Source organism: Lissotriton vulgaris, chromosome 9 (genome assembly GCF_964263255.1).
Source record: "Lissotriton vulgaris chromosome 9, aLisVul1.2, whole genome shotgun sequence".
Lineage (NCBI taxonomy): Eukaryota > Metazoa > Chordata > Amphibia > Caudata > Salamandridae > Lissotriton > Lissotriton vulgaris.
In genome coordinates, this window is record NC_141697.1 from 193576500 (window position 1) to 193604140 (window position 27641).

At 47.5% G+C, this 27641-nt stretch overlaps 1 protein-coding gene across 1 annotated transcript in view; it reads left to right on the forward strand.

The window, feature by feature from the left end:
- RTRAF (RNA transcription, translation and transport factor) overlaps positions 1-27641 on the forward strand; it is a 115041-nt gene that overhangs the window by 61915 nt on the left and 25485 nt on the right. Inside the window, exon 4 of the mRNA XM_086937329.1 lies at positions 4172-4246. Coding sequence (XP_086793455.1) covers positions 4172-4246 — 75 coding nt within the window. The remainder of the gene's footprint in view (positions 1-4171; positions 4247-27641) is intronic.

A 27641-nucleotide genomic window follows, 5' to 3' on the forward strand; every position in this document is an offset into this window, starting at 1 on the left:
ATCACCAAATAAAGCCCTTACAATCTGTGCTGTAGCCTGTACAGCCCTTTCGTGGCTCAAGAGGACCTAGTGGTACCAGAGGTTGTGTACCCCTCCAGGGACAGCAACCTTCCTCCTCCTTCCTCAGTTGCGACCCCTGCAACCAAGCCACTCCGATTTCTCCTCCTCTGGTAATGTTGACCAGTAGAGGGAAAGAACTTTGTTTTTCTTATCTGGCCGGCGTGCCATTACATCTGATCAGTGGATGTTGCCAGTTGTTCAGAGAGGTTATGCCCTATGCTTCACATCCTCACCCCTCGCATCCCACCTGTTTTCGCTCAAACTTCAGCAATCATGCTGCCGGAAATTCAATCACTCTTGCCAAAGTGGCCATTAGATAGTCACAGAGTGGAGAAAGACTAGGGATGTTACTCCCACTATTTATTGGTGCCCAAAAAGAAAGAGGTCTAAATCAATTTTAGATGCATGCATCTGAACGCCTTTCTACTGGATGACAGATTAAAAATGCTGACTAGCTCCGATCATTTCTGCCAAGGATCTGGGGACCTTAACTTGTAGGACTCATAATTTCATGTATTCCTCCTTCAGTCCCACAGATGTTACCACCGGTTTGTGGTGCCGTTCGAACATTTACAATATGCTGTTTTACCTTTTGGTCTTACCTCTGCTCCGTGGGAGTTTATGAAGATGGTTGTGGCCCACCTTCTCAGATCAGAGATTAATGCATTTCCATACCTTGATGACTGACTTCTGAAGACAGGCTTACCACAGTCTGGCTTCGACAATTATGCTTTTGTTATTCCTGGGGATTTCCATCATCCAGCCAAGACCCAGTCATGCAGGGAGTCTGTAACGTTTAGGTTGTCATCCCCATGTTTCAGGTTCAATTAGGATTCTGGCACATTCAATTTAGAGGCTTCTTCCACGCCTGGTACTTACATCCTACTGGTCCCACATGCCCTCTGGCACATGGGAGTATTGCAGTAGAACCTTCGCCTTCCATGGGATTAACACCAGGGTTGGCCTTCGGGAAGCATCTGCATTTTGAAAGAGACAGACCTGGACCTTCAGTGGTTGCAGGTGGGCACCAACCTGTTTGGTTGCAGGTTGTTCTACCTAATACATCCAGAGCTTACTGTGGTCAAAAGCACCACCTCAGAGTTTGGTCAACCATTTGGGAGAAGTGGCTACAGGTGGCCTTGGGTTTCCACTGGAGCATACGCTCTACATGAACCTCTTATTGCTCCATGCCATTAGGGTGCCTCTAAAGCCTTCTTCCCATCCATCAAGGGGAGCAGTTCAAGTCCTGACAGACAGTACGACTGCTATGTGATACTGCAAAAAACAAGGATGGTGTTTGGTAGTGTATCCTGTGTCCGTTTGCTAAGAGTGTCTTCATCTGGCAGGGGCTCAAGGAATCTTCACAGAGTGGGATCTTTTTCACCACTACTTAGGAAATGCAGTGTCATGACTACTGTGGACTGGAATTTCCATTCTCGAGGCTCCTTGGAGCAGCATTCCTTCAGCAGTTGAGCGTGAGCATTTGCCTTCCTGATCTATATAGCTTTTCGGGAATACCTCCTATCTCAGAAAATTCCACAACCTACACCTCCATGTGGGCCGATTGAGTGGCGGCAATTGATTGGCTTCGATTTACCGGCTGAAGTAGTGGATGGTCCTGTGCAGAGGCACCCTTCTCCCAAATCTATATGTTTGTTTCATTGGATGAAGTTGATAGATTGGTCCAAATTGGTCCAATTTGTGAAATTTCGTTGCTCCCATTTAGTTCCATTCCTGAAAGTAAGATCCCGGCTCTAACACCTCTCATGGGTTTATAGAGATCTAACCACTGTAATCTCCTCATGGAATTCCAGGTGTGATTTGACAAGAATTATCGCTTAAGGTGTATCAAAAACGATCAACAGCTAGGTCGTTTCCTAACAATAAACCATGGTTCGTGATATATTTTTCCCTAATTAAGACAGATCGTTCATCAAGTTGCTCATCACAGAACTGAAGTCATTTCATACCATACAACTGCCTCTGCACGGATTAATAACTGTATTATTAACAAACTGCTGGCAGACAGGGCAGTCATCTGTCTTATCAATTGGAACAACAGCTCTGTTTCCACAGACGCTAGCGCAAACTAAGAAACGTCTCCTCGCGCATGCGCCAAGCAACGCCTTGCCATTGAGCATGCGTGCAATAGAAGGAACAAGCACTCGCGCATTACTCACAAAAAACCCACGTCAGTCCTTGTTTGGGCACACATCCGCCCTTAATTTACCTCGTAATTGACAATTTAGAGAAACAGCGCTAGTATAAAAGGGCCCACATTTTCCACAGCGGCATTACCAGCGGAGCCGCGTTGAGGGGAAGGTGTTTGACTGCATCCGGAGTAACTGTCGCTAAACTTGGCATGATGGGAACCCCCAATATACGTGAGAAGGCTCATGAGGCATATTAATGAATATTACTAAGTAAGATACCACATTTTCTACTTTCCTTCCCACACTACAGGAATTTAGGGAATGAGCAGAATTCAAAAGCGTGTGTTTTATGTTTTATGTGTGTTATGTCCAGTCCTTGTTTTTCTTTACAGGGTGCACAATCTTTTGTAGCATGACCAATATGTTTAGACATCGGCAACCCTTCACTTTTTTCTAAGGTCACTGCAACCTGGAAGATGCCTATATATTTGTGAGATCAGTATTTACAATGCTTTTTTCTCCTTCTAGGTCTTTATAATACGCTAATTGGGCCAAAGGAGACTACAGACCATTTTGAACTATGATTTAAGTACATACACCTTATAGTTCACCCCCTTTTTTTGTATAATACACTTTTACATTCATGTGAGTAAGGTGGAGATTTTTGTGCATAACCCCGTCCTGAAGGAGTTTTCAAGCTCCGAAACATGTTCATGTAGATGCACATATGAGGTTTATGTACATAATTATACACTAACAACCTCTCACCGCACCCCTTTTAATGATACCAGCCCAGGGGCTAAATAAAAAAAATTTTCACCCCACGAGCCATTTATTTTTTAACTATCACTTATCACTACCATACCCCACTACTCGCGTACAATCATTACCTCACACACACCACACATAGTCCAAAATCAGTGCTCCCACGTAGTCGTCGGTCGTAGCACGCTGCATCCCGTAGAGGGGTGCGAAGACCCCGATGATGAAGCATGACACCAAGGGGCATGTTGGTGTGTGAGGGTTATTGAGTGCTCCCCACCACAGTAGGGATCACTATCACTATCTGAGTGGATTCCACTTTGTTTATGAAATATACCCGGGGAGACTGAATCCACTTTTCTCTCCCTCCCTCCTTTGTTATAAATATGCTAACTAAGCTATTCATGGAAGGCATTGGAATGTGCGTCTTTTGAGGATTCTGCAATGGAGGATGCCACAGGCGGAAATCTTGAGGTTTTAGAGTGAATGTGCATTTGGCATAAACGGCATTGTGCATCTGAGAGTCCCCAACGTTTGTGTATTCTTTAATTCTCCTAAACATTCTAAAATATGCTTTATATTATTCTGAAGGCATTTCATTTATACGATGTGTAATTGACTCTTAAATTCCTAGTATAGTATTTCACATACATTTTACCATTTCCTTTCTTGAAGGTGTTTATTTTGCTAAAACTTTGGAAAAAGCTAAACCCTCTAATCAAGTTAGTTTGCTGTATTTCTAATGCAGGATCACCACTCAGGAGAGGGCTGTTGCTGTGACAACATTTACTTATAGCGCTCAGCCTTATAATAAAGGCTTTGCATTAATGAACCATAAATACAAGTTTGAACAGTATTAACACAGGGACACAAATATTACCTTAACTGCAGTCAATTCCTTTCCCTGATCCATAATGTGATACTATAAACTGGCAGTCAAAGGGTTTGTGCTCTTGGGGGTGGGCCTATTTGTCCTAAGGACAAAACTGACATGAAAACGTGTTGCCCTTGACCCCAAACAATGTGTCCCGGCGTCCGGCTATAGGAATTCCACATCCCTGTGTGACCCTAATCACTTACAGCATATTTTTAGAAACATCAATGTTACTTTTTTCAGAAATGTTGCTTCAGTTGTCTATTACTTAACAGCAAGTCCTATCTAATTTCACTCCAATGTTATTGTGTTTGATTTTTAGCTGATAAATACAAAAACGCCACACCTGCTAATGCTGACAATGCAAAAACTGTGGAGCCCCTCCTAAATCTAGATGGCAAGTATACTGTTGATTAATCCTAGTGATATCTGATCATTAACGTTTTGACTGTACTCCATTTTCTGCATTGTGATTTGAAGACTATGAAAAAATGTGACCCCTGATTTTGATGCTTTTGATACCGTTTTCTTTCATTTTGCCTTGATAGAATTGATCGTGTTAGAGCGTTAAGTACTTTAATGTAGCTTGTCATTAGCGTTTTGTTATCTTTTTCACCTGGGTTGTTTCTGTGACCCGAAGAGCCCAAAGAAAAGTTATAAGCTCTTTATCTTCATAGGTTTTGAGTTGCCTAAATTATTTTAATTTAACTGTAGCACTTTTATTCAAAGGGTTTTTTGACTTAAATTAATTCTAACATTAAGTAACAAAGAAGCAATCCTCGCTAAGCCCAACACTTTTTAACATCTATGTGACGGACTTCGCGAGGATCATCAAAGCTCATCGTCTAGCAGTTACATCGTACGCAGACGATACACAGCTTGTCCTGGCTAATAACAACAATGGAATGGAGGTTGCCAATAACTTCCAAAAAGGAATGATTGCCATATGTAATTGGATGAATTCAAACTGTCTGAAACTTAACTCTGATAAAACCGAGGTGATGGTGTTTGGGAAACTCACCCCTGCATGGTCCTCTATATGGTGGCCGCAAGATCTTGGTCCCCCGCCCAATCCTGTCACCAAGGTTAGAAATCTTGGTGTTATCTTTGATAACAAACTCTCATTTATTCAACAAGCCAACTCTATAGTTTCTGCCTCCTTTTTTCATACTTAAAATGATTTAAAAAATCCAGCCCTATCTTCCTTTAAATACCATAAATACCTTGATTTCTACCTTACTAATGTCCCGAGTCGTCTACTGCAATGCACTCCTGCTTAACGCCCAAGAACAAGTAGTCAACAAACTTCAGCTGGTCCAAAACGCGGCCGCACGACTCGTCACAGGTATACCAAAATTCAAGCCCATCTCCAATACCATCCGTAAGCTTCACTGGTTGCCAATCAGACAACGCATCAAATTCAAAGCCCTCTGCATTGCCTTCAAGATCATTCATGAAAAAGCACCTGCCTTTCTTAAAGATGCCCTCTATCCCTATCGACCTCTACGCAATCTTAGATCTGCTGATGCAAATCTTCTGAAAGTAATTAAAACTAAAAAAGCAACTTGGGGAGATAGATCCTTTGCAGTAGCTGCTGCTAAATTATGGAACACCATGCCAGGACATCTAAAAAATGCTCCAACATTATTATCATTCAGGAAGCAGTTGAAGATGTGGCTGTTCAATTATTAAATCCCTTTATTCCCGGGCCCAACCTTCAATTTTTTTTCTGTCAAAGCGCCGAGACACCCTTGGGTAAACGTGCGCTCAACAAATTGCATAAATAAATAAATAAATTACAATTGCCAGACTTGAGAAAGAAGATGTTTCTTAATCTTGCTTTAGGTTGTTGTGGCATAACCGACATTAGGGTGGCAAAAGTTAGAAACAAAGCAGTTTATCTACAATTTCTAGACTGTTTATAGAGCTGCACAATACCTAAATAATTGTTGAATGAGCCAAGGTTGAATACGTTTAATAAGGCAATGTTTAAGCATCAAAAATAAAGATCTTTCTGGTAGAGCAGCGCCATGTTCCTTGTGTATTCTAAGAAGCTGCCATTATTCCGGAAGATGAGCATGCCTGAACTATGTACATTCCTGTCCCGAGCAATAGGTGCTCTTTACTCTGAAGCCGCTATGGCATGTTCAGCCGTAATCCGCATGCCCTCAACTATACTCTGCATCCTCTCAACTATACTCTGCATCCCCTCATTAAGGCCATCCACATTTACAACTGTACTCTATTCATCACACTGTAATACCCTCTGCAGTGGGGAAACCTCTCCTTCATAGCATGCAGTGTTTTCCAGTGCTGCATGTATTTTTTGCTAATTATGAAATGCCACATGAGGTGCATATGTTGTTGTGTCCTAAGTGCGACACGAGTATGCCCAGATGTGAGTGCTGTGCTCTCCTTGCCATAGAGCTCAAGTTTCACCTAACGTACGAGGCTCTAGCAGGCCTGAATCTTTGTGGGGTTGCTTTTGTATCCACTCGGAGAGTACCATGACTGGCAATTCAGGCAGGACTGTTCATCCCATCATCAAAGCTGTATTCTGATGACTGGGGACAATCAAAACGTACCCTCTTTCTAAGTGAGAGTGGGTACTGCCTCAAATCCCGGTCTTGCAGTGCCTGTAAATTGATACTTGTATAGTCCACTACTCACCCGCAAGGGTCTCAAGACGCTTGTACGAATACCGCTGTGGAACCCATCCTGGCTTTCCCTGTGAGGTGTCCACTCCTGGGCACCCCCAAGGTGGAGGCCAGGCATCCTTAGCGTTGTGGGGGCCGTTGTGGAGATTAAGCAAGCTATTGCCCAGAGTTGCAGAGTGGGACTCCATGATTGGAATGTGCCCCGAGGTGAGAATTATCAGGTCCGTGGAATTTTTGAGCCCAAGACCCGCCGAGGCGGGGAATTGAACCCTGGTCCCGGGCTAGACCTCTGCATCAGGGTCTGCCACTCTAACCATTGAGCCACACTTCTCCACTGCCTGGCATTGATGGCAGTGTGATTAGTGTCCAAGGTGTTTAGGGTTTTCCACTTGTATCCCTCCCTGTAGACTGCCTAATGTCTCTCCCTTTAAAAGGTCCACCTGGTCAACATAACAGGGTTCTATTACTTTCGTCATGTCCTAGACCTGCATATAGTATGTCTTTGTGGTGGGGATGTGTACAGGTCCAATATGGTGGGGCCCATTTAATTTTTGAGGGTTGGCTGTGCCCATCCCTGGAGTATCAATCTGTATGTATACCTACCCAGTCCCTTTGTCAGAAACTTGTGCACCTGATGAGTGCAGGGGATCGCCAGCCCATTTTATTTGTTCAAGCAAGCTTTGGCTAGCCTTGTGTGAATCCACCCGTCCTTGTTTATGTGTTAATCCCAAGGCGAAGTGCCCTTTGCCTAAGTACATTATACATCACACCTAGGACCTGTTCAAAGTGGTCCTAGATGGCAAGTGACAACCAATTACTAGACTCCAAGATTGGAGAAGTCACAGCTTGTGAGCGTTGCTGGCATTGTTGTTGGCTCCATATTCCTGCTGCGGCTAATTTCAGTTGCAGGAGCTTCAGCTCAGTGAATGGTCCTGTTTTATTCAAGGTTGCTTCAGGGGCTGGGTGGGGTCCAGAGTTCCTACACTGTTTTGTTGTTCGCTTTAAGCCCCTTTTTTGGAAAGATGTGCTTGTAAAATATTTGAGACCCTAGTGTTTTTCAACAATCTTTAAGATAAGCTATTTGTGCCCCATGACTTATTTATTTATTTATTTATAGAAACTTGTTAAGCGTGCAGCTACCCCCAACGGGGGTGACCCGGCGCTGAAGACAACATCTAGTGAGGTTCAGTGACGTCCAGGGAGATAGAGAGTGGGCTCGATCAGAGAGAAGAGCCAGGTCTTAAGTTTCTTTCGAAAGAGAGGCTCTGATGTCAGAAATCTGAGTTCCAATGGCAGATGATTCCAAAGTCTGGAGGTGGCCACTGCAAAGGCACTACCTCCCGTACGCGCAAGACGAAAACGGGGGCAGATCATTAAGCGAAGATGGTTAGATCTGAGATTCTGCGTTGCTTGTCAGAACTTCAGTCTGTGTCTCAGGTAGGCGGGGACTCGACCATTAAGAGCTCTAAAAGCAAGGGTCAGGGATTTGAACTGAATACGTAGTCTCACTGGGAGCCAGTGCAGTTTGAACAGGTGAGGTGTGATGGAGTGGCGGTAGGGGATATTGCAGATCAACCTGGCCGCTGAATTCTGTACTGTCTGCAATCGATTAATGAGGTACGCCGGGGCTCCAACGTACAGACTATTTGCGTAGTCCAAATGGGACGTTATGAGGGCGTGGACTACTATCCTGCATGAATCAAATGGTAGGAAAGGGATAATTTTTTTGATCATACGAAGCTTTCCGAAACAGGACGCCGAGACTTTATTAATTTGGGTTTTGCAGGAGAGGGCTGTGTCGAATTGGAAGCCCAGATTGCGGGCAGCTTGGACAGGTACAGGGGGAGGATCCAATTCAGCTGGCCACCAGAGGCCAGTGGAGATAGGGGATTTCTGATTAAAAAATAAGACTTCCGTCTTATCCGTGTTCAATTTTAAATTATTTGAGGACATCCAAGAGGCGATATTCACCAAACAGTGGCGAAAATTTAACAGAGAGCTTTCAGAGTGATCTTTAAAGGAAAACACAAGCTGAGTATCGTCAGTATAAAAGATCACTCTGACGCCCCATGATTCCACCACTTTCGCCAAAGGCTTCAGGTATACGTTGAACAAGAGTCTGCTGAGAGCAGATCCCTGCGGAACCCCCCATGTCAACGGTTTCTTGGTGGAAAAGAAAGAGCCCAGCATCACTTGGTGAAATCGATCCGTCAGGAAAGATTTGACCCAGGCCAGTGGGATCCCACCAACTCCCACCTCCTGAAGGCGCGTTAACAGAGTTTCATGGGAGATGATGTCGAATGCTGCGGATAGGTCGAGGAGGACCAGCATGGCCTCCTCTCCCCTATCCGCGCACTCACGAATAGACTCGGACACTTCTAGTAAAGCTGATTCAGTACTGAAGTCCGGCCTGAATCCTGACTGAGAGTCATGGAGCAGCAAGATTGACTATAATAGTTGGACAGTTGTTCTTGTACCGCCTTCTCGAGCACTTTGGCTGGCTTGGGAAGGAATGAAATCGGTCGGTAGTTGCTAAAACACATTGGGTCGACACCAGCTTTTTTTTAAATTGGAATTAGCAACTCGTGTTTCCATAAAGAAGGGACAACACCCGATTGCAGGGAGGAGTTCCAGATTTCAAGCAGGGGATTAATTACTAACGGGGCAATATCATTCAGGATCAGTGCCGGGGCTGGATCAAGCAGTGAGCCTGATTTTACATTTTAGAAATAGTCAGGGCATACTCTTTAGTCAGCGGTTTAAAAGACGTAAATACTTTGGCACAGGTGGTGTCGAGATCTGAAGTTACTTCTGTACGATTCTGAAGGATTGTTGCCGTAATATTAGCAATTTTTTCAGAAAAGAAATCAGATAGGCCTTCACTAAGTACTTGGCTGGGGGTGACAGGAACGGACAGAGCATTAGGATTAGTGAACTCTTTAACAATGTTGAAGAGGGTCTTAGTGGAGTTTTTCGCGCTAATGATTATTTCTGCTAAGTATTGACTCATGGTATTGCGTTTGAGTTTATGAAACTCTTTGAGGGCCAGTCTATAAAGGGATTTGGCTGCCAGGTCATAGGTTTGGCGCCATAAGCGCTCCAATTTTTTGCAGCTGCTTCTATTTTCCTTTAATTCCTGAGTGAACCAGGGAGCTGACGGTTTTGATCTACGGGAGGTGAGGGTCTGTAAGGGCTCGACTTGCTCAATGGCGGCCGTGAGATCTTTATTTAATATAGATACCGCTGCATTGAGATCGTCAGGGAGTGAGTATGAACTACTCTTATACGTTTGCTCCAGGGCAGTACATGAGACCTTATGCCATTTTCTGCCTTGTTCTCTGATGGCAGATTCCCTCTTAGGAGGCTGGGATAGAGACACTTCGAACGGGATCAAGAAATGATCAGACCAAGTCAGAGGTATGGAGGGAAGAATCTTAAGCTCCGTCCAATTAGAGCAGATCAGATCAAGGGTGTGTCCAGCAGAATGTGTGGGGCCACTAACCCCTTGAGTCAGATTCAAACTTTGAATGGAATCTAAAAGATATTTGGCACGAGGACAGTCACTTACATCCATGTGATGGTTAAAGTCTGCCAATACCGTGGAGTGAGGGTGTTTAAGATACAAATCTGCAATAACTGCTAGCAGTGCTGAAATGGCAGGCTGTGGGGTATTGGGAGGACTATATACCAGGACCCCCGAAAAGATGGCCGTAAGGGCATCCGAGATGGAAAAGTATAGTGCCTCTATGGGCCCTAAATTCGGCATTTTCCTGGACGTGATCGTCAAGTGAGTCTGTAAGATAACCGCGATTCCGCCTCCGAACTTGGAGCCTTCGCGGCTTACTCCTGTGAGGCGGTATCCCGGGGGCAAGGCAAGAGAAATGTCTGGGTTGTAAGAGTCCTTAATCCACGTCTCAGTAAGAAATAGTAGGTCCCAGGACATTGATGAGAGCAGCAGCCAAATGTCACTAGAGTGGCATGGCAAAGAGCGACAATTCAGTAATCCCATGGAATAGGTTCGTATAGGTGTGGGATGGATTTTTGGTGACCCATGGGAGCATTTTATGTGATGAGTAAAGGAGAAAGGGCAGCTGTTAGATTTAAAATGGAGGGAGCTAGTCATGTAATGTTAAGAGAAATTTGCTTCTAGCGCCAAGGAGCTAAAAAAACATTTGGGTTGTATCTGAGCCCCTTAACTGATTTGTGTGCGTATTTTATCAAAATGTGTTCTATTACACACCTGTGTTTATTAAACGTTATTTGGTTTTCTTGAAAGGCAAAACACTGATTGGACATTGATTGAATAATATTTCGTATGTCGTACTGAATCTTGATGTCTAACCATCTACTGCCCTTCGTGGAACAAGTCTTGCGTGAACTCGCTATCCTGAGAGAGCCATGTGCCCAACATAAGAACCTTGATTATCCAGTTCAAAGTGCCTTTGTATTTAACACCAATGGCAAACAATGGTATCAACACCGGTTACGGCCCTGTTACCTCTCACAATCAAGGTCGCAAAGAACAGACTTTACACACTGTATGGCTTCTGAAATCCAGACAAATGCAAGAAGCATTTTAAAGAAAAGATGTAAGATTGAATATGTCCGCTCTGAAATGCATCCCTGTCTTGTGAGACTATATCCAAAACCAAGAAGGAAAGTTAAAGACCACGAGGAGGTACAAATACAGGAACCGGGAATGCTGAAAAGAATAGATTTACCAAAGACTACCAGTCTCAAAAAAATCACTATCTTCAAGGATCGGGAAGGTGCCTCCCAACAGCTAATTCTGGATGCTAAGTATCATAAGCATGCATTGGCTGTACGCCCAACCATACCAGAGCTCAGATATGGCTTCAAGGAACTTGCAGTGAGGTGGTGGGTGACGAGGGGAAAGACTAATAAGAGGCAAAGAGACCAACAATGATCGAGGAAGCCATATGACGGGCCAAACCGTCCAGATCCTCGTCTGATTTTACAGATCTTGCACATGCACATTTAGTCCTGCAAATTGGACAGGTATCTTCTGGGGAGGGTCCATCTCATAATTCCTTTACACAGCTAGGCACAGGTCTTGGAGATGGCAGTCTCCAGCTACTCGAAGTGTACTTATCATGGCTCTGATCCTTGCTTCATCCTGGACTCTGTAAGATTATAAAAACATTTCGGAACTCCAGTCAACAAAAGTGGTAGATAAGGCACCAGAAGGAGGCAGGACACTATAGCTCCCATTACTAGGTACGAAAGTTAGCTTTGTCAGATCTAGCATTTTCGTGAGCATGCCTTATTTTTGATCACATTTTACGAACTTTTATTGCTCACACAATATGCTTTCATTAAGCTGGCCTGTCACCTTTACCATATTCTACACTAATAAAAATCTTGGTAAATTTCTTTAAGGATAGTCCAGTGTACACATCTTACTTCTCCTTCGCTGAAAAATGGCAGAAGACTGTTGCTTGCCTTAATAAATACGTTGTCTTGCACAGATTAGACCAGTAACGTGCCCCCATGGTTGGACACATTCCAAACGGTTTCCTAAGATGGCTTGTTTATCTTTGCATTTCATTTTCAACTTCATCCAAAGCACTGCTATTCGTTTCGTATTATACTAGTCAGATTCAAGTAATATTTTCTCATTTAGTTAAAATATGATTTAAAATCAAACTCTCACCAAAGTAATACCAAATTCAGTTGTTACTTGGAAAACTGCACATTCATTCTGTGGTTGGTTCGTTTGTGTATGGTTCCACTAGGCATAGCCGCAACATCTGCATTAAATAATACATTTATCATCATCTGGTAAAGACCTCTAGCCGCAAATTCCTCACTTTAGAATTATCCCCAGGTGACAGACTGGATCAGGAAATATTTCGTGAGCAGTACCCCTGCGCATCTGTAGGTGGCATCGTTCGGCTCCGGGTGGCGTCGTCCGCACCAGAAGTGACATCTGCGGTGTCTGTATATGCGCCACCCAGGTGCGTTGATGTATTTTTTTCTTTTCTGTCCGCACCAGAAAGCGCAGATCCGGGAAGAGCTACCCCTTAGTCACTCTTTGATTAGGTTTTATCGACGTTTTGTCAGTCTTTTTGAGGTCTTACCTCCTGTTGTGGCAGAAATGTCATCTAAGAAGGCTGGCTTCAAGCCCTGCAGCTCCTGTCATGACTGATGTCGATGACAGACCTACATCTTGTTTGCCTCTGCTGTCTTGAGTGGGACTATGAGCCGAAGTCTTGCCCGACTGCCACGGCATGCACCTGAAGGCCTTGAGGGACTGATCTCTCAAGCTTCTGGCGTCTCAACGTGCGACGATCGAGGTCCCGGTCGAGAGGAAGGTCCTAGGAACAATTCCGAAGCCTAAGGTTGTTGTCGCACTCCAAGTCTTCGAGCCATTCGGGTAAGTCGAAGTCACACCAGAAAAAGAAGAAAAAGCGTGCTTCGACTTCTCGTCTGCTGACAAGACAAGGGAGCATCCCCACTCGTTGCCTAGCTCTATGGTTGAGCCAGTGCCTGGGCCAACTCCACGCTTTGCCTCCCTGAGCCAGATGCTACCCCTGTCCGACTCAGAGAATTTTATGAGTCCATGCACCTCCCAATTTATTTTGGTGGCCTGTTCCTGCAGGTGCGCCTTCCAGGCCTGCGGGTTTGGGAGGGGCCCCTTCTGGATTCATGCCGGTGGCTCTGGCGCAGTCCGGTCCCAGGGATCCACTGATGGATCTGGACTGGCGCCGTCGTACCATCCCGACCTTCCCCGGCAGTGGCAAGGCTGATGCGTCCAGCAGTCCCATCATCATCACCGACTCCAACATGAAGCTGGGGGGCAGGGGGATATTCCGATGCTAGGATTGCGAGGGGTTGCTGGACGCTGAGGAATATTCCTTTATTAGGAAGTGTGAGGATCTGGGTGAAGCCAGTGGACTGTACACTTCTCCAGATACTGATATGCTTTCTCCCCCTACCCTGGCTATGGAGGAGGGAGTGTCATTCGCCATGGTCTTTTACCTTCGCCTACCCGCAGTGAACGAATGTCTTGGAAGAGGTGCTGCAACCGGCAATATCCCCCTCAGAACCGCAGTGTCCTTTCAACGAAGCCCCCATGGACGTCCTGCTTGGGGTTTGGGCCAAGCCAACCACAAGGGCTCCTATAAATAGGACAATTGCCCGCTGCCACCGCTCTACCCCTGGGCACCCAAACTTCCTCACCCCGCACCCTACGCTGAGAGCTTGGCTGTCCAAGCCTCGATGTCCCAAGTAAATCCTGACACATTCTCTACCGCACTTCCAAACAGAGATTCTAAGAGGCTAGACAATTTGTGCAAAATGTTTTCTTTCGCCAGCCTGGCACTGCGGTCTGTGAACACTGCGTGCCTTTTGGGAAGCGGTTCTCATGCCCTTTGGGATATGGTTGCGCAGGTGCTGCGACGATCCCATAGAAGGCCTGGCCCGTGCTCTCCCAGGCTTTTGCCGACTGGAGGAGTGCAGCTAAGTTCACCATTCGCTGTGGACTAACCACCGCTGACTCACTAGGCGAAGCAGTTTCGTCAACAGTGGCCCTGCGATGCCACACCTGGGTGAGGACTACTGACTTTTCTTGGGATGTCCAGTCCTCACTCACGGACATGCCCTTTGATTGCTCCTGTCTCTTCAGAGACCAGGCGGAATCTGGCGCTTGAGCGCTTGAAGGACAGCAGGGCTACGTACAGGTTCTTGGGCCTTTCTATTGCCCCTCTTCACTCTCAATCTAGCTTTTGCTACTTTCGTGGCTGAAGAAGTGGCGTACAGCGGCTTCCTTGCGTCCCAGCAACCGCGGTGCGCAAGCTTTCTAGCCTCTACGTGGACATGATACCTTCTGGCCCGTGGCTTGGTCAGTCCACTCCCCTCCCTCCCCCCCCCCCCCCCCCCCCCCCCCCAAACCTACACAACCCCCACTTCCCCAGCAGCTTCAGCCTCCAAAACCCTCCTCGTCTGCCCATTTACCATCATGTGCCCCCAATGGTCAGCAGTATTATCCATCACCTGCCCTGCTGGCAATCCATTGCATTGGACAGGTGGGTTTTGTAGATTGTCCAAAAGGAGTACTCCCTCCCCTTCAAGACTACCCCTACCTCCTTGTTACCTACTTACGACAGGCTGACCAAAGACAACCTTTATCTTCTCCGGCAGGAAGGGATAGCTTGTTTGCCAAATGAGCCATAGAGAGTGCCGCCGCCATTAGTAGTTTGTGGTTGCTATTCCCCCTACTTTCACGCACCCAAGGTCGAAGGCCTTCGTCCTATTCGCAACCATTAAATTTCTTCCTCAGGAAGGAGAAATTCAAAACGCTCACTCTTGCTTAGGTCCTGTTTGCCCTGGATCCGGGAGACTGGATTTTATTGTTGGACACATTTCCACGTTCCCGTCCTGCCTGCCCACAGGTGTTTGCATGTTTTTCACAGTGGGCCACAAGCACTTTCCATTTCATTTGCTCCCCTTGGGCCTCACCAGCACCCCTCGGGTGTTCACCAAGTTCATAGTGGTGGTTGCAGCTCTTCTGCAGAGATTAGAGGTGCTACACCTTCTGCTGAGTTTATGGTTGCCAGACTTTCCCATATCTCGGCGACTGGCTGTTGAAGGTGAGCTTGCCCCAGGCTGCCGTCTCACTCCTCCAGACTGCGGCGGACTTCCTGCATTCGCTGGGGTTCACTATCAACGTGCCAGAGCCACACCGACTCTCTCTGATGCTCCCTTTCATTGGAACTGTTCTGGACATGGTGCAGTTTTGGACCTATCCGTCCGAGTGGCAAGTCCAGAATATTCGGGCTATACCAATGTTTTAGTCTCTATCCTGCATTTTGGTGGGACTGACTGAGGCTGCCCAGCCTCATGGCCTCCTGCATCTTCCTTGTGACACATGCTTGTTGGCATGTGCAGGCTCTGCGGTGGGACTTGAAGTTACAGCAGGCACAGCATCATGGGAATCTCTCCACCATGGTACATATCTCAGAGGAAACTGCGAAGGACATGAACTGGTGGCTTACGAACACGATTGGGTTAGCAGTAGATCCCTCTCCCTTTCCCTACTAGATCTGACAGCAGTGATAGATGCGTCACTCCTAGGATGGGGCGGACATCTGGGAGTGGGGGAGATTAGAGGACTCTGGTCTCCAGCAAAATCCGAACTCCACATCAACCTGTTGGAGGTCCTAGCTATCCGATAGGGATTGAAAATCTTTCTTCACTCCAGCCAGGAAAAGCTAGTGCAAGTGTTTATGGACTCCCCTGCCTTGTGGTGCTGAGACCCTGTGTCTCGGGACCTGGCTGGAACATCAGGCCATTTCACAGGTGGTTCAACATCTGACAGGTTCTCTGAACGCAAGAATGTACTAACTCAGCCGAAGATGCCTTGCAGATCATGAATGGCGTCTCCATCCGAAAGGTGGTGCAAGGTCTTTCAGCAGTGGGAAGAGCCTTGATTAGATCTGTTTACCATCTACGAGAACGTGGAATGTGAGTAGATCTGCATGCTGGAGTTTCCAAGGCAGCTCTCTTCTCAAGTAGAGCTTAGGCCTCCTGTACGCCTTTCTGCTCATACCACTCCTTCCCAGAGTTATCAAGAAGATCAGGAACGACCAGGCCCAAGTCATCCTTGTGGTGACTGATTGGACACAAAGAGTCTGGTATCCCGAGCTGTTAAGCATTGCCATCGGTCTTCCAATCAGGCTGCTCTTTCTGGAGGATCATCTGTTGCACCAACAGTGGAGGGTTCTCCACCCAAACCTGTCAACTCTCTGCCTTCTGTGTGGAGATTAAGCGGCGATAGTTGACCACTTTCGACCTACCACCTGAGGTCTGTAATGTTATCTTGGCAGCCAGGCATCCCTCTACTAAGATGGTTTACGCCTGCCGTTGGGCAAAATTTGTGGCTTGGTGTTCAGAAAGACTCATTGATCCCCATTCTACCCCCTCTTTCTCAGGTTCTCCTGTTCGTTCTTTCTCTTGCTCAGCAAAGCTCTGATCTGAGGGACACTGAGGGATATCTTTCTGCAATCTCTGCTTTTTTTCCAGATACCTGACCAGCCTTCCAGTTTCCATTCTCCTACTGAACATTGATTTTTCAAAGGTTTGCAACTTATATTCCCACCTAATCCTTTTGTTCTGACCCAGTGGGGCCTCAATCTCCTCCACAGTTTCCTTACTTGCGTTTGGTTTGAGCAACTGCACAATTGCTCACACAGGCTCCTTCCCTTCAAGACAGCCTTTCTTGTGGCTATAACATCTGCCCGAAGGGTCACTGAGCTTCAAGCCTTGTCATCCAAGCCTCCTTATCTTAACATATACCCAGACAAACTGGTGCTTCGTACGAGAATTTCCAAAAGTGGTCACTCTTTCATGGAGTCCAAACCATATATCTGCCTACTTTTATACTCTTCAGCTCATCCCTATAAGGTAGAAGAGCTACTTCACAATCTAGACCCAAAAAGAGCTTTGTTCTACCTTGACAGCACAAAGGAGTCCCAGGTTGCCAACCAACTCTTCGTGGGGTATGTCGGAGCGAAGAAAGGATGGACAGTACAGAAAAGGACCATCTCGCAATGGATCAATGCTGTACAAAAATCGGCGACGCATTGTCTTAGAAACAAACCCCTGAGGCTTTGCGTGCTCATTCCACCAGAGGTTAAGCTGCCACTGGTGCTTAAGCTCACACAGTTCCCATCCTGGACATCTGCCAGGCAGCTACATGGGCTTCTCTGTACACATTTACCAAACAATACTGTCTGGACAGTCCGGCCCATACAGCTGGACATTTTGCCTGTTCGGTCCTGTAGGATTTCTTTGTGTGAAATCGGTCTGCATAACCCCTCCAGGGAGGTATTGCTTGATTATCTAAGGTAAGGAGTCTGCGCCAAGAAGTTTCGATTGGGTGAACAAGTTGCTTAACCTTCAGTAAGCCTCATCTGGTAGAGAGACTATCTAGCCGCAGATTCCTTACCGACTGACATATCCTCTCTAATCTGCTAACTGGTTCCTTGGAAACAGGGCTTCTCCTTTCAGGGCTCTGGTTTTCACATGAGTGTAGTTTGTGGCTCAACATTTCTGGCGTGGAAATACGCAAAAAGTGCCTGGAGACTGAACTCCTGGGTGGTGCTTAAATAGCCTCCTTGATGTTACTTCCAGGCGGATGACGCCATGTGGAGCGAACAACACTACCTACCGACGCACCGGGGTACTACTCTCGAACAGGCTCCAGATCCGGTCTGCTGACTTGGGATAATCCTAAGGTAAGGAATCTGCGGGTAGATAGTTTCTACCAGATGAGGCGTCACCAAAGGTAAGTAACTTGTTCATCTGACACCAGCCTGTATTACTCAGTATGTTGAATGATCTAGGAGGATCCCAGAAATGCAGACGGAGCGTAGTATCTTTTTTCCTATTAAACATTTAACAGTGCTAAGCGTGGATTTTAACAGAACATGAATTGGGGCAATTATTTTTAATCTCTATTTGTATTCATATTACAAACTTGGGTACAGATCTTGTCTCAGCACAAGGTTGAATTTTAGCTACTTGTGTATGCTCATATTAATTTCATCCACACAGATATATTGGACTGTAGAAAGGAGGATGCTCAGACGTCATGTAGGAGGGATGATTTATTTGTAGAACAAGTATTCAGGAAACCTCCCATCCACAGCGGTTGCATGAAGGTAATTCGCCCATACAATTCCAACTCCCCCGATACACTCTACATTCTACCCTCAACCTGCACAGACAGGATACCACACACACCTTCCCCTTCAATCAATCATATCATTTGTAAAGCGCACTACTCACCCGTGAGGGTCTCAAGGCGCTGGGGTGGGGAATGCTGCTACTGCTCGAAAAGCCAGGTCTTGAGGAGTTTTCAGAAGGTCAGCAGGTCTTGAGTCTGCCGTAGCTGGATGAGGAGGGTTTTCCAGGTGTTTGCGGCGAGGTGGGAGAACAATCTGCCGCCTAAGGTCGCTCTTCGGAAGTGGGGGACTGTAGCACGGGCGAGGTCGTCTGAGCAGAGCTGGCTGGTGGGAGTGTAGAAGCTGAGTCGTCTGTTGAGGTAGGTTGGTCCGGTGTTGTGGAGTGCCTTGTGTGCGTGGGTGAGGAGCTTGAAGGTTATCCTCTTGTTGACCGGGAGCCAGTACAGGTTTCTCTGGTGGGGTGTGATGTGGCTGCAGCGAGGGATGTTGAGGATCAGGCGTGCAGAGGCGTTCTGGATGCGTTGGAGCCGTCTCATGAGTTTGGCCGAGGCTCCTGCGTAGAGGGCGTTTCCATAGTCCAACCTACTGCTGACAAGGGCCTGGGTGACTGTTCTTCTCGTTTCAGTGGGGATCCACTTGTAGATCCTACCGAGCATGCGGAGGGTGTTGAAGCAGCAGGAGGAGGAGACGGCGTTGACCTGTTTAGTCATGGAGAGGGGGGAGTCGAGGGGAACATCCTTTTCGACGCGGATGTTACCCCGCAGTACTTTTACAACACGTCCGTTACAACGCTCGTAACCACGACTTGCGCTGGAGGGCGCTAGAGGATAAAGACTAGTATATTTACTATTCCAACACCTTCCCTAGTATCCACGGGGACTTGTGTTAGAATAGTAAATTATACTATTTACTATCAGCGCCCCCAACTCAAGTCGTTGTAACGACTTATGTTGTTAAAGACGCGTTGTAAAAGCTCGCGTTCTGACGGTGCGCGTCCTACGTCATACATCCAGGAGTCTAGGATGACTCCTAGGTTGCGTGCGTGGTCGGTGGGTGTTGGAGCGGTTCCCAATGGGGTCGGCCACCAGGAGTCGTCCCAGGCCGAAGGGTTGGATCCGAGGATGAGGACCTCCGTCTTGTCCGAGTTAAACTTGACAACAATAAATAAGCATTTAAACATTAACGTTACGATAAATAACAATCAGAAGCATAATATACACTAATAAAACAATGCAATAGATATGTTAACTAAGTAAAAAAAACACTACAAAGCCTTATGTAGAGATCAAAGCAGTTCAAGTTAAAAATTAAATTTGTGCATTCCCCAAGGAACAGTAGCTATCAGCAAGATTTTAAGAGGACACAAATATGGTGGCATACTTCAAATAAAATCTTTTAAGTGTTTAGGACGAAATGTTGCATTTCCACTTCTCCTTAAAGGAGAAGAGACGTGTTTCTCACTCCCTTTTTGAGGACACCTCACTCTCACCTGCCTTTACCTTGGAGAAAGGGACAGCATGTCTCGCATCAAAGTTGAGCTTGCGCTTTTCCACCTTCTAATTTTGAATCACCTCTCACTTGTGTTCATGTTTTTGCCCGCATCTTTACACATCATCCTTCTGGGATACATCATAGTGATAGGTTCTTGACCCCTGAACAACTCAAACAGCATCTTGTTAGCGATGGTATGGGTAGTGAGTCAGTACAGGTTCACCCTTTCAACATCTTTGCCCTCCAATCCCTGTTCTGAGGCTTTGATTAGTGTATGGACTCCTTCAAGACCGTACTAAACCTCTCCACCATCAATTTTGTCACAGGACACAGGATGATAGAGAGAACACGTGTTGTGCCTGATTCCACAGTCAGACAAGAATGCTTCCATTTCCTTGGAGACCACTGAACACCATTATCTGTTAAAATACCCTCAGGTAGACCTTTCCTATTGAATAGATCATCAAGGAATTCAATCACTTTCCATGATTCTATACCTTGAGTAATGCAAGCCTCCGACCATATTGAATAAGTGTGAGGCAAGGCTAAAACATAATACTGTCCAGCCTTATAGGTCACCAGCCCCAATATATCCAGAGCTACTTCCTGCTAGGCTTTCACCGATCTTTGTCATGATCATAGATTGAACCCTAGTGTCGCACACAGTGTCCCTAGAGATGCACTCCAAACAATCCTGTACCACTCTCCCAACCTGCACATTAATCCCAGGCCACCAAAAGTACATTCTAATTTCTTCCTTAGTGTAGGAAATTCCTTAGTGTCCTTGTTACCCAAATTAAACGATCTATCTGTCCCTGCACTTGTCTTGGGGCACTAAATGCGTATCCCTCCAGAGGTGGCCATCTTTTACAGAATGTTCATCCTGTATCTTCTAATAATTTCGGACATCATCACTCATAACCTTCTTACAAGGCCAGCTATTCAAAATCTGCTTGATGACCCCCCTGTAACACTAAGCCTTCTGCCAACAACTCTTTCCAAACTTCTTCGTTGGTCACCCCTTCAGTGACTTCCAAACGCTAATGCTCTCCAAGTCCTACAGGCCTCCCTACGGATAGCACTCATCCTCTGTTCAATCAGAAGCACGCCGTGACAAAGAGTCCGCTACCTTGTTGTCAGTCCCAGGAATATAGTCTACACTAAAGTCATACTCCTGTGACGCAACCACCCACTTACAAATGCAGGAGGAAGTGGCATTCAATCCCTTTTTAGAGTAGATTACTTCAGAGGAACTTCTTGTGGTTCCTGATAGCCCAGTATATACAAAGAGCTTCCTTCTCAATCCCAGAGTAGTGATTCCCGGGGTCCACTAAAGTCTTGGAAAGAAACGTCACAGTTTCCTCCCTTCCTTCACTGACTAGTTTCAAGACTTCACCTAACTTTTTTGCACTAGCATCCGTACCCAATATGGATTACCTCCCGGTGTCTCTGCTTTGCAAAGAAGAAGCATTGTGTAGAGTATTCTTGACGTCTTGAAATTCAGAATTACAATGATCGCGCCAAGCATACTAGACTCCCTTCTTTAAGAGCTTTCTAATGGTGTAAATGCGACTAGCAAACCCGGGCACAAACTTATTATAACACTCAGCAAAACCCAAGAAGGTGACAAGGTTGTCTCCTCAACTCGAAGTGGGAAGTTCCTTAATGGTCTTTAGCAGATGATTCTTGGGTTTGACGCTATCCTTGGTAGGTTCATGGACAAGATACTCTATCTCTGAGAGATTAAACCTTCACTTATTCTCCCTCAAGGTAAGGCCCCTCTCTCAAACCTCCTCTACACCTTCCTGACCCTGTTATCATGTTTCTCTCGAGTTGCTCCAAACACTAAGATGTAATCTTGATAGATCTTCACCCCAAGACATCTTCCATGGCCCGCTGAAACACTGAGTTAGCTGAGTTTATCGCAAAGTGTAACCGAATGAATTTGAACATGTCAAAGGGAGTAATAAAAAAGTTAAGTATGATGGAGTCTTCATCTAATTTAATTTGAGGGGACGTCGCACTGAGGTCCAGTGTTGAAAAGACAGCCGCGCCATCGAGCGACGCAAACATAGCCACAATGTTAGGGAGCGGATGCCTATCATCAACAACATTCTTAACACCTTCAATGCTTTAGCAATACTCCCCCGGTGCTGGGTGTCCCTTAAATCCCATTGTTCATGACGAGCTGAGCAATTCGGCAAAGGAAGGTGCATGTCCCACCTTTCCCAGGAAATTTTCCGCCCACGGGCTACAGCTTGCGGTTACGAGCAGTGTTGCGCAGTGTGCCCTCTGTTCTGGGTCAGATTTCAAAGGTCGCTTTTACTTTTGCGGGCGCACTTGTTTAAATTGCTTTCAGCCCAGCCCGTGTTTTGGAAATGTTCGCTTTGTGCCATTACAGAATAATACAATGCTTCCCTGGCATGCACCAGTATGCCTTTCTTCCAGGGCGCTGGATGCGTGTTCAAATAGTCACGTAGTAATGGAGGGTTGAAAACTGTACAAAGAAAATTCGCATATTTTTATATTACATTTTATGAGTTTATAAATCAAATGCTCTGAACCGCCATTTTGAGAGCCTGGCGTCTGAAACTAAAGGGAGTTGCGGGATCAGTGCGAGTGGGAGGTGACCTCACCCTGAGCTAAGCTTTTCGGGCCTGGCGCAGAGCGACGTAGCCGGCTACGGTGCCAGACATGCGCCAGGGCTCCCCTGCACTGTGGCCGTGAGCCCTTTACCACTGACGGTTGGCGGTGCCCCACGCTGCCAGTCCCTCACCGCCTGCAGGCGAGTCTCGCCCACCAGGTAGCCGCGCAAGGGAAGCGGCTGCATTGCTGCCAAGGTTTTACATTGCCATGTGTGACATTTTCATAATTTCAGTGTAATTATGACTGAGTGACACTTTCTCACAAGCAAAATTAAGCAGTGAAGACGAGGGAAACCGTTGCAGAGCACTCTGCTCCCTGTATCTACTTCTACGGGTAACCTCACCATTTCTAAGCCTTCTCAATCTCACTGTAGTCTGTAGTAAGTTAGAATGGACACACGCATATCAACCCTCTAGAATTCTCTTCCAGGGTACATTACACTCATGCCGATCTCTTTCACAGGTTATATGTCCCACATGGACCGATTCCTAACAGGTTAACTCTAACTCCATGCTACTCCATCTGTCCCAGGATATGTTATGTATATTTTTTAAGTGTGAATATACCAGAGCTTCAACAAGCACAGAAGCAACTACATAACCGGAAGCGGATAACAAGGGATGGACAAATCCATTTTTTTTTTTAAGAAAACAGTTTTCAGTTTTTTATGAATTTATCGCATCCCTCTGACACTTACTTATGAGTGACAACGATACTGGTCAGTACTCCACTGCTGCTGGCCACTTGAGTCAACGACACTCGGGACTCTCCTCGGCCCCGACGGCGCGGCCGCTCGCATTCCAGGTGGACCTGGCAGAGCAGACTGTCGCCGGCAAAGCTGCCACTAGTCAAGGTGCAGCCTGGTGTTTTGCGGGGTGCAGCCGGCCGGCCGCCTGCCACAATTGATCATTTTCATGCCCCCTCTTGCCCCGGCGGGCGGCCATGGGGGCATATGAGAGTTGAGTATCCTGCCTGAGTACTGTGCACTCAGATTCCCCCGCCGCTTCTGCGTACTTCCTTTGAGTCCGGACTTGACGACACTCTACCGCCGGCACATCCAAATTATTATCCCGGCCCCCATGGTGCCACGCCGGTGATTGACAGCAGTATTCGTCTGCTGAGCCCCTCTCCCCCTCAACCCCCCCCACCTGCACTGTGTGATGAGTCTATGTAAGCCGGAGCCCAGAGCCCCGGTGGCGCCGCATTCATTGTTTCCAGGGCAACACAGCAGGCAGCTGAGTGCGGAGATACATTGTTGCGCTCTCAGCCACTCCACAGAGGCTGAGAGCAGATCGGTTAACTATTTTGGAACTCGACCTCAGCAAGCAGCACGTCTCGAGAACCCGGGCACAGGCGCCGCTGGTGGCGCACCTGGCAGGTGTGCCAAAATGCGTGACAATGCATTCGTGCGGTGATGTGGATCACCGCACTAAAATGCGTGAGTGTCACACCTGTTGCGGGACGCTTGGCAGGACTGCGGCTGAGCGCCGGCCCCCACCCTCGGCACCGAAATTGGGCGAATAGCGAGCATATACGTGCGTGTGTCCCTGCCGCTGACAGCCACAACACCGCACTGCCCCCGCCACCTGCCCAGCCAGCAGGCAAGCCCGAGGCTTTGCTTCAGGCCGTGCAGCCCAGGCCGTTGTCTAGCCCTCACCGCCAGCCCGGGGCGCCGCTAGCTGCGCAGGGAGGGGAGGCCGGAGACATGAACCACCACCAGCCTCAGCCGCCGCAGCACCCCGAGGAACAGCATCTCAACGAACTAGAGGACATGGAGATGGAAGGTGAGTGTCCTACGAGTAAACAGTACAATTTTAACAAGTAAGGACTAGTACAGAACTCCATGCCTCCTCAATCATAGTCTTCTACCACCCCATACAAATGTTTATATTTTTAATACAATAGGCCTTCCACACAAGCTTATATTTGCATTGTCCAAACGACGAGACATGCGTTGGTTTTGAGATTTCACGAGGTATGAATTACTTCCTAGTGATTGAATAAAACACTGCCATAACATAGACAGTCCCACTCAGTGACCGGTCTGCTTCCTCGTGGTGCAAGCGTTCATGCTGTCCATTAAAACAGTACTTCCGCACCACTTGTCTAAACCTGCACTCCTCCACCCTCATTTCAGTATATTCCAAATATTCTATAAAATATGAGCAGTTTAGGCAACTCTACTCCGACTTTTCCCACACTGGCAGTTTCAAACTTCCAGCAGTTTTTAGATCCTTCTCTATGAGCCGACACAGTTAGCGACATGATACTCCAATTTCCAATTTAAAACATTTATAGAGCGCAACGTTCACCGTACGGTTTCTTGGCGCTAGTGGAGGGTCCAGCAACTGAGAGCGAAGTGAACCTGTCGTAGGGCAAGGAGGGGCCGGTTACACAGAGAAGGCCTGTTTGAACAGGAACGTTTTTAGGTCTTTGCGGAAAGAGACATATTGAGTGGCAGAACGAAGGTGGTCGGGGAGAGAGTTCCAGAATGTGGGAGCCAAGGTAGAGAAATTGGCTCCACCCTACTTTTTACGTTTGAAACGTGGGATTTGCAGGAGAGACTTGGAAGAGGAACGAAGCTCTCTGATCGGGACGTATTCATTTATCAGCGAGGAAATGAAGGCGGGGCAGTGCCCTGGCGGGCCTGAAAAACCATACAGCCGGTTTTAAAGAGGGAGCGTTCCTTAACAGGTAGCCAGTGAAGCTCCTTGAGGAGGGGTGTGGAGTGGTGGAAACGTGGGAGACCATAAACCAACCGGGCCGCCTGGTTCTGGACCATCTGGAGCCTCCGCAGGCTGTATGCCGGGATGCCGTTGTACAGGGCATTGGCATAATCCAGCCGCGAGATCACCAGCGCGGCCATGATCAACTTAAGTGCCTGGGGGGAAAAGAAACAGGAGACGGTGCGGATGGTTCGAAGGGTGAGGAAACAGGAAGAGATTACAGAGCTAATTTGTGAGTGGAGGGTGAGTTGGTTGTTCATTTTGACACCCAGTGTTTTGACTGTAGTTGAAGGAGTGGGGGAGGGACCAAAAGAGGAGGGCCAGAAGAGAGAGTTCCAGGGACTGGAAGAACCACCGGTGAGAACCAACTCGGTTTTATCCGGGTTCAACTTGAGATGGTTGTAGTTCATCCAGTCCCTGATGAAAATCATAATAGACTGGAAGTTTGAGGCAGAAAGGGGAGAAGAGGACAGGCCAAAGATGAGCTGGAGGTCATCCGCATAGTTGTACACGGTGACCTCCAGCTGCTGAAGTGCGAAAATGAGGGAAGATGTAAAGGTTGAACAGTAAGGGGGAAAGAGAGGAACCCTGGGGAACACCACAGGTAACGTGAAGTGAGGTGGTCGTGAAGTCTCCAGGCCGAACCGCCTGGGTGCGGTCCCTCAGGAAGGAGGATAGCCAGACCAGGGCTGATCCCTCAATTCCAGCCGCCTTGACACGGGACAGTAAGATGGTGTGGTCCACCGTGTCAAAGGCGGCGGAGAGGTCGAGGAGCACCAGCGCCTGGTGTTTGTTGTGATCCATGCCCTTCCTGAGGTTGTCTAGGACTGACACCACGACTGATTCGGTCGAGTGCCTGGGGCGGAAGCTGGCCTGGCGGGAGGCCAGACCCCCATTTGCCTCTACGTGGGCGCTGAGTACCAAGGTGACATGGCGCTCAAGCACCTTGCCCAAATAGGGCAGCAGGGAAATGGGGCGGTAGATGGCTGAGATGGACGGGTCAGCGCCAGGCTTCTTTAGAATGGGCACTATGGTGGCTGATTTGAGCGCGGGGGTCACCACTCCCTGCGTAAGAGAACTATTGAGGAAACAAGAGGAGTAAATTTGTTGCAGTATTCGTGCCGGACAGATGTCTGCCGGAGAACCTGATTTTACTTTGGGGAGTATCTCCAAAAATACTTCCTCAGTGAGGGGGGGGGAATGAAGGTAAGATGGCATTGAATAGTGGAAGTGGAAGGATCAACAAAGGGAGGGGTATGTTGGCCTTGATGGTTGCGATCTTGTCCAGAAAGTAGGTGTTTAGTTGGTCACACAGGGGCTGGGGTGAGGCTCTGTCGGAAAAGGCTAGGTCGTTCACTATACCAAAAATCTCCCTAGGTTTATTTTCGGCTGTCGTTATTTTAGTTGAGAAGTAGATGGTTTTGGCGGCTAGGATTGCTTTTTTATATTCGGTAAGTAATGTGAGGTAATGAGTTTTTAGTGAGGGGCAATAATTTTTTCTCCATTTCCTCTCTGCTTGCCGTACGGTCAGTTTTAGCTCTTTTAGGTGGTCGTTGAACCACCTGTTGGAGTCCTTGGGTCGTCGGATGGAAATACGACGCAAAGGAGCCACTGAGTCACAACCTCTAGCCAGCCAGGTATTGATAGCGATGGCTTGAGAGTCGGATGAAAGACCAGAGAGGGTCGGAATGGAGTTCCGAAGCAGGGAGGTCAAGGAGGGAAGATCAACTCTGTTCCAATTCCGCGCCCAGGTGTTTTTGGCGTGTGGGACCTTAGATGCCCGGTTGAGAGAAATGGAGAAAGAGATAAGGGCATGGTCGGACCAGGGACAGGGAGATACAGACGCCGGGGAGACAGGAAGATTGAGGGACCAAACCTGGTCGAGTATGTGGCCATGAGAATGAGTGGGGACAGATATGTGCGGAACGAAGTTCAAAGAGAGAAGAGATTCGGTAAATTCTTTCGAAGCAGTACACTCAGAAGGGTCCGAGGGCCAGTAGTTAAAATCGCCTAGCACCAAGACCGAGGCGTAGTTGACCACCAGGGTGGCCAGTAGGTCTTGAAATGCAGGTAAGAACAGAGACGAAGGCTGGGGTGGGCGATACATCAGGAGGCATGTGATTGGGGGGGAGAGGGAGAGGGAGCGGACTACAAGGAATTCGGTGGGGGGATGGGGGGGAAGGGAAGGGATTGAAAGTTCAATTCAGACCGAGCAATTAATGCCACACCGCCGCCTACCCTACCTGCCGGGCGATCGGCACGCAAGGCAACGTAGGAAGGGGGGAGGGTAGCCAAAAGAGCGGGAAGGGAAGAATCACAGAACCAGGTTTCGGTCAAGAGCAGTAGGTCAGGCTTCTCGGAGTCGAGTAGGACAAACAGCTCATAATGGTGTTTGACCGCTGACCTGGTGTTGAGCAAAAGGACGGATAGTGAAGGAGTAGGGGGGGGGGGGGGGGGGTCAGGCGTGGAAGAGCAAAGCGGCGGTGAGGCCGGCAGAGGCGGCGGTGATGTTGGAATAGAAGGAGGGGCGAGTCCTAATGAGGCGATGTGCCTGCGGACGGATA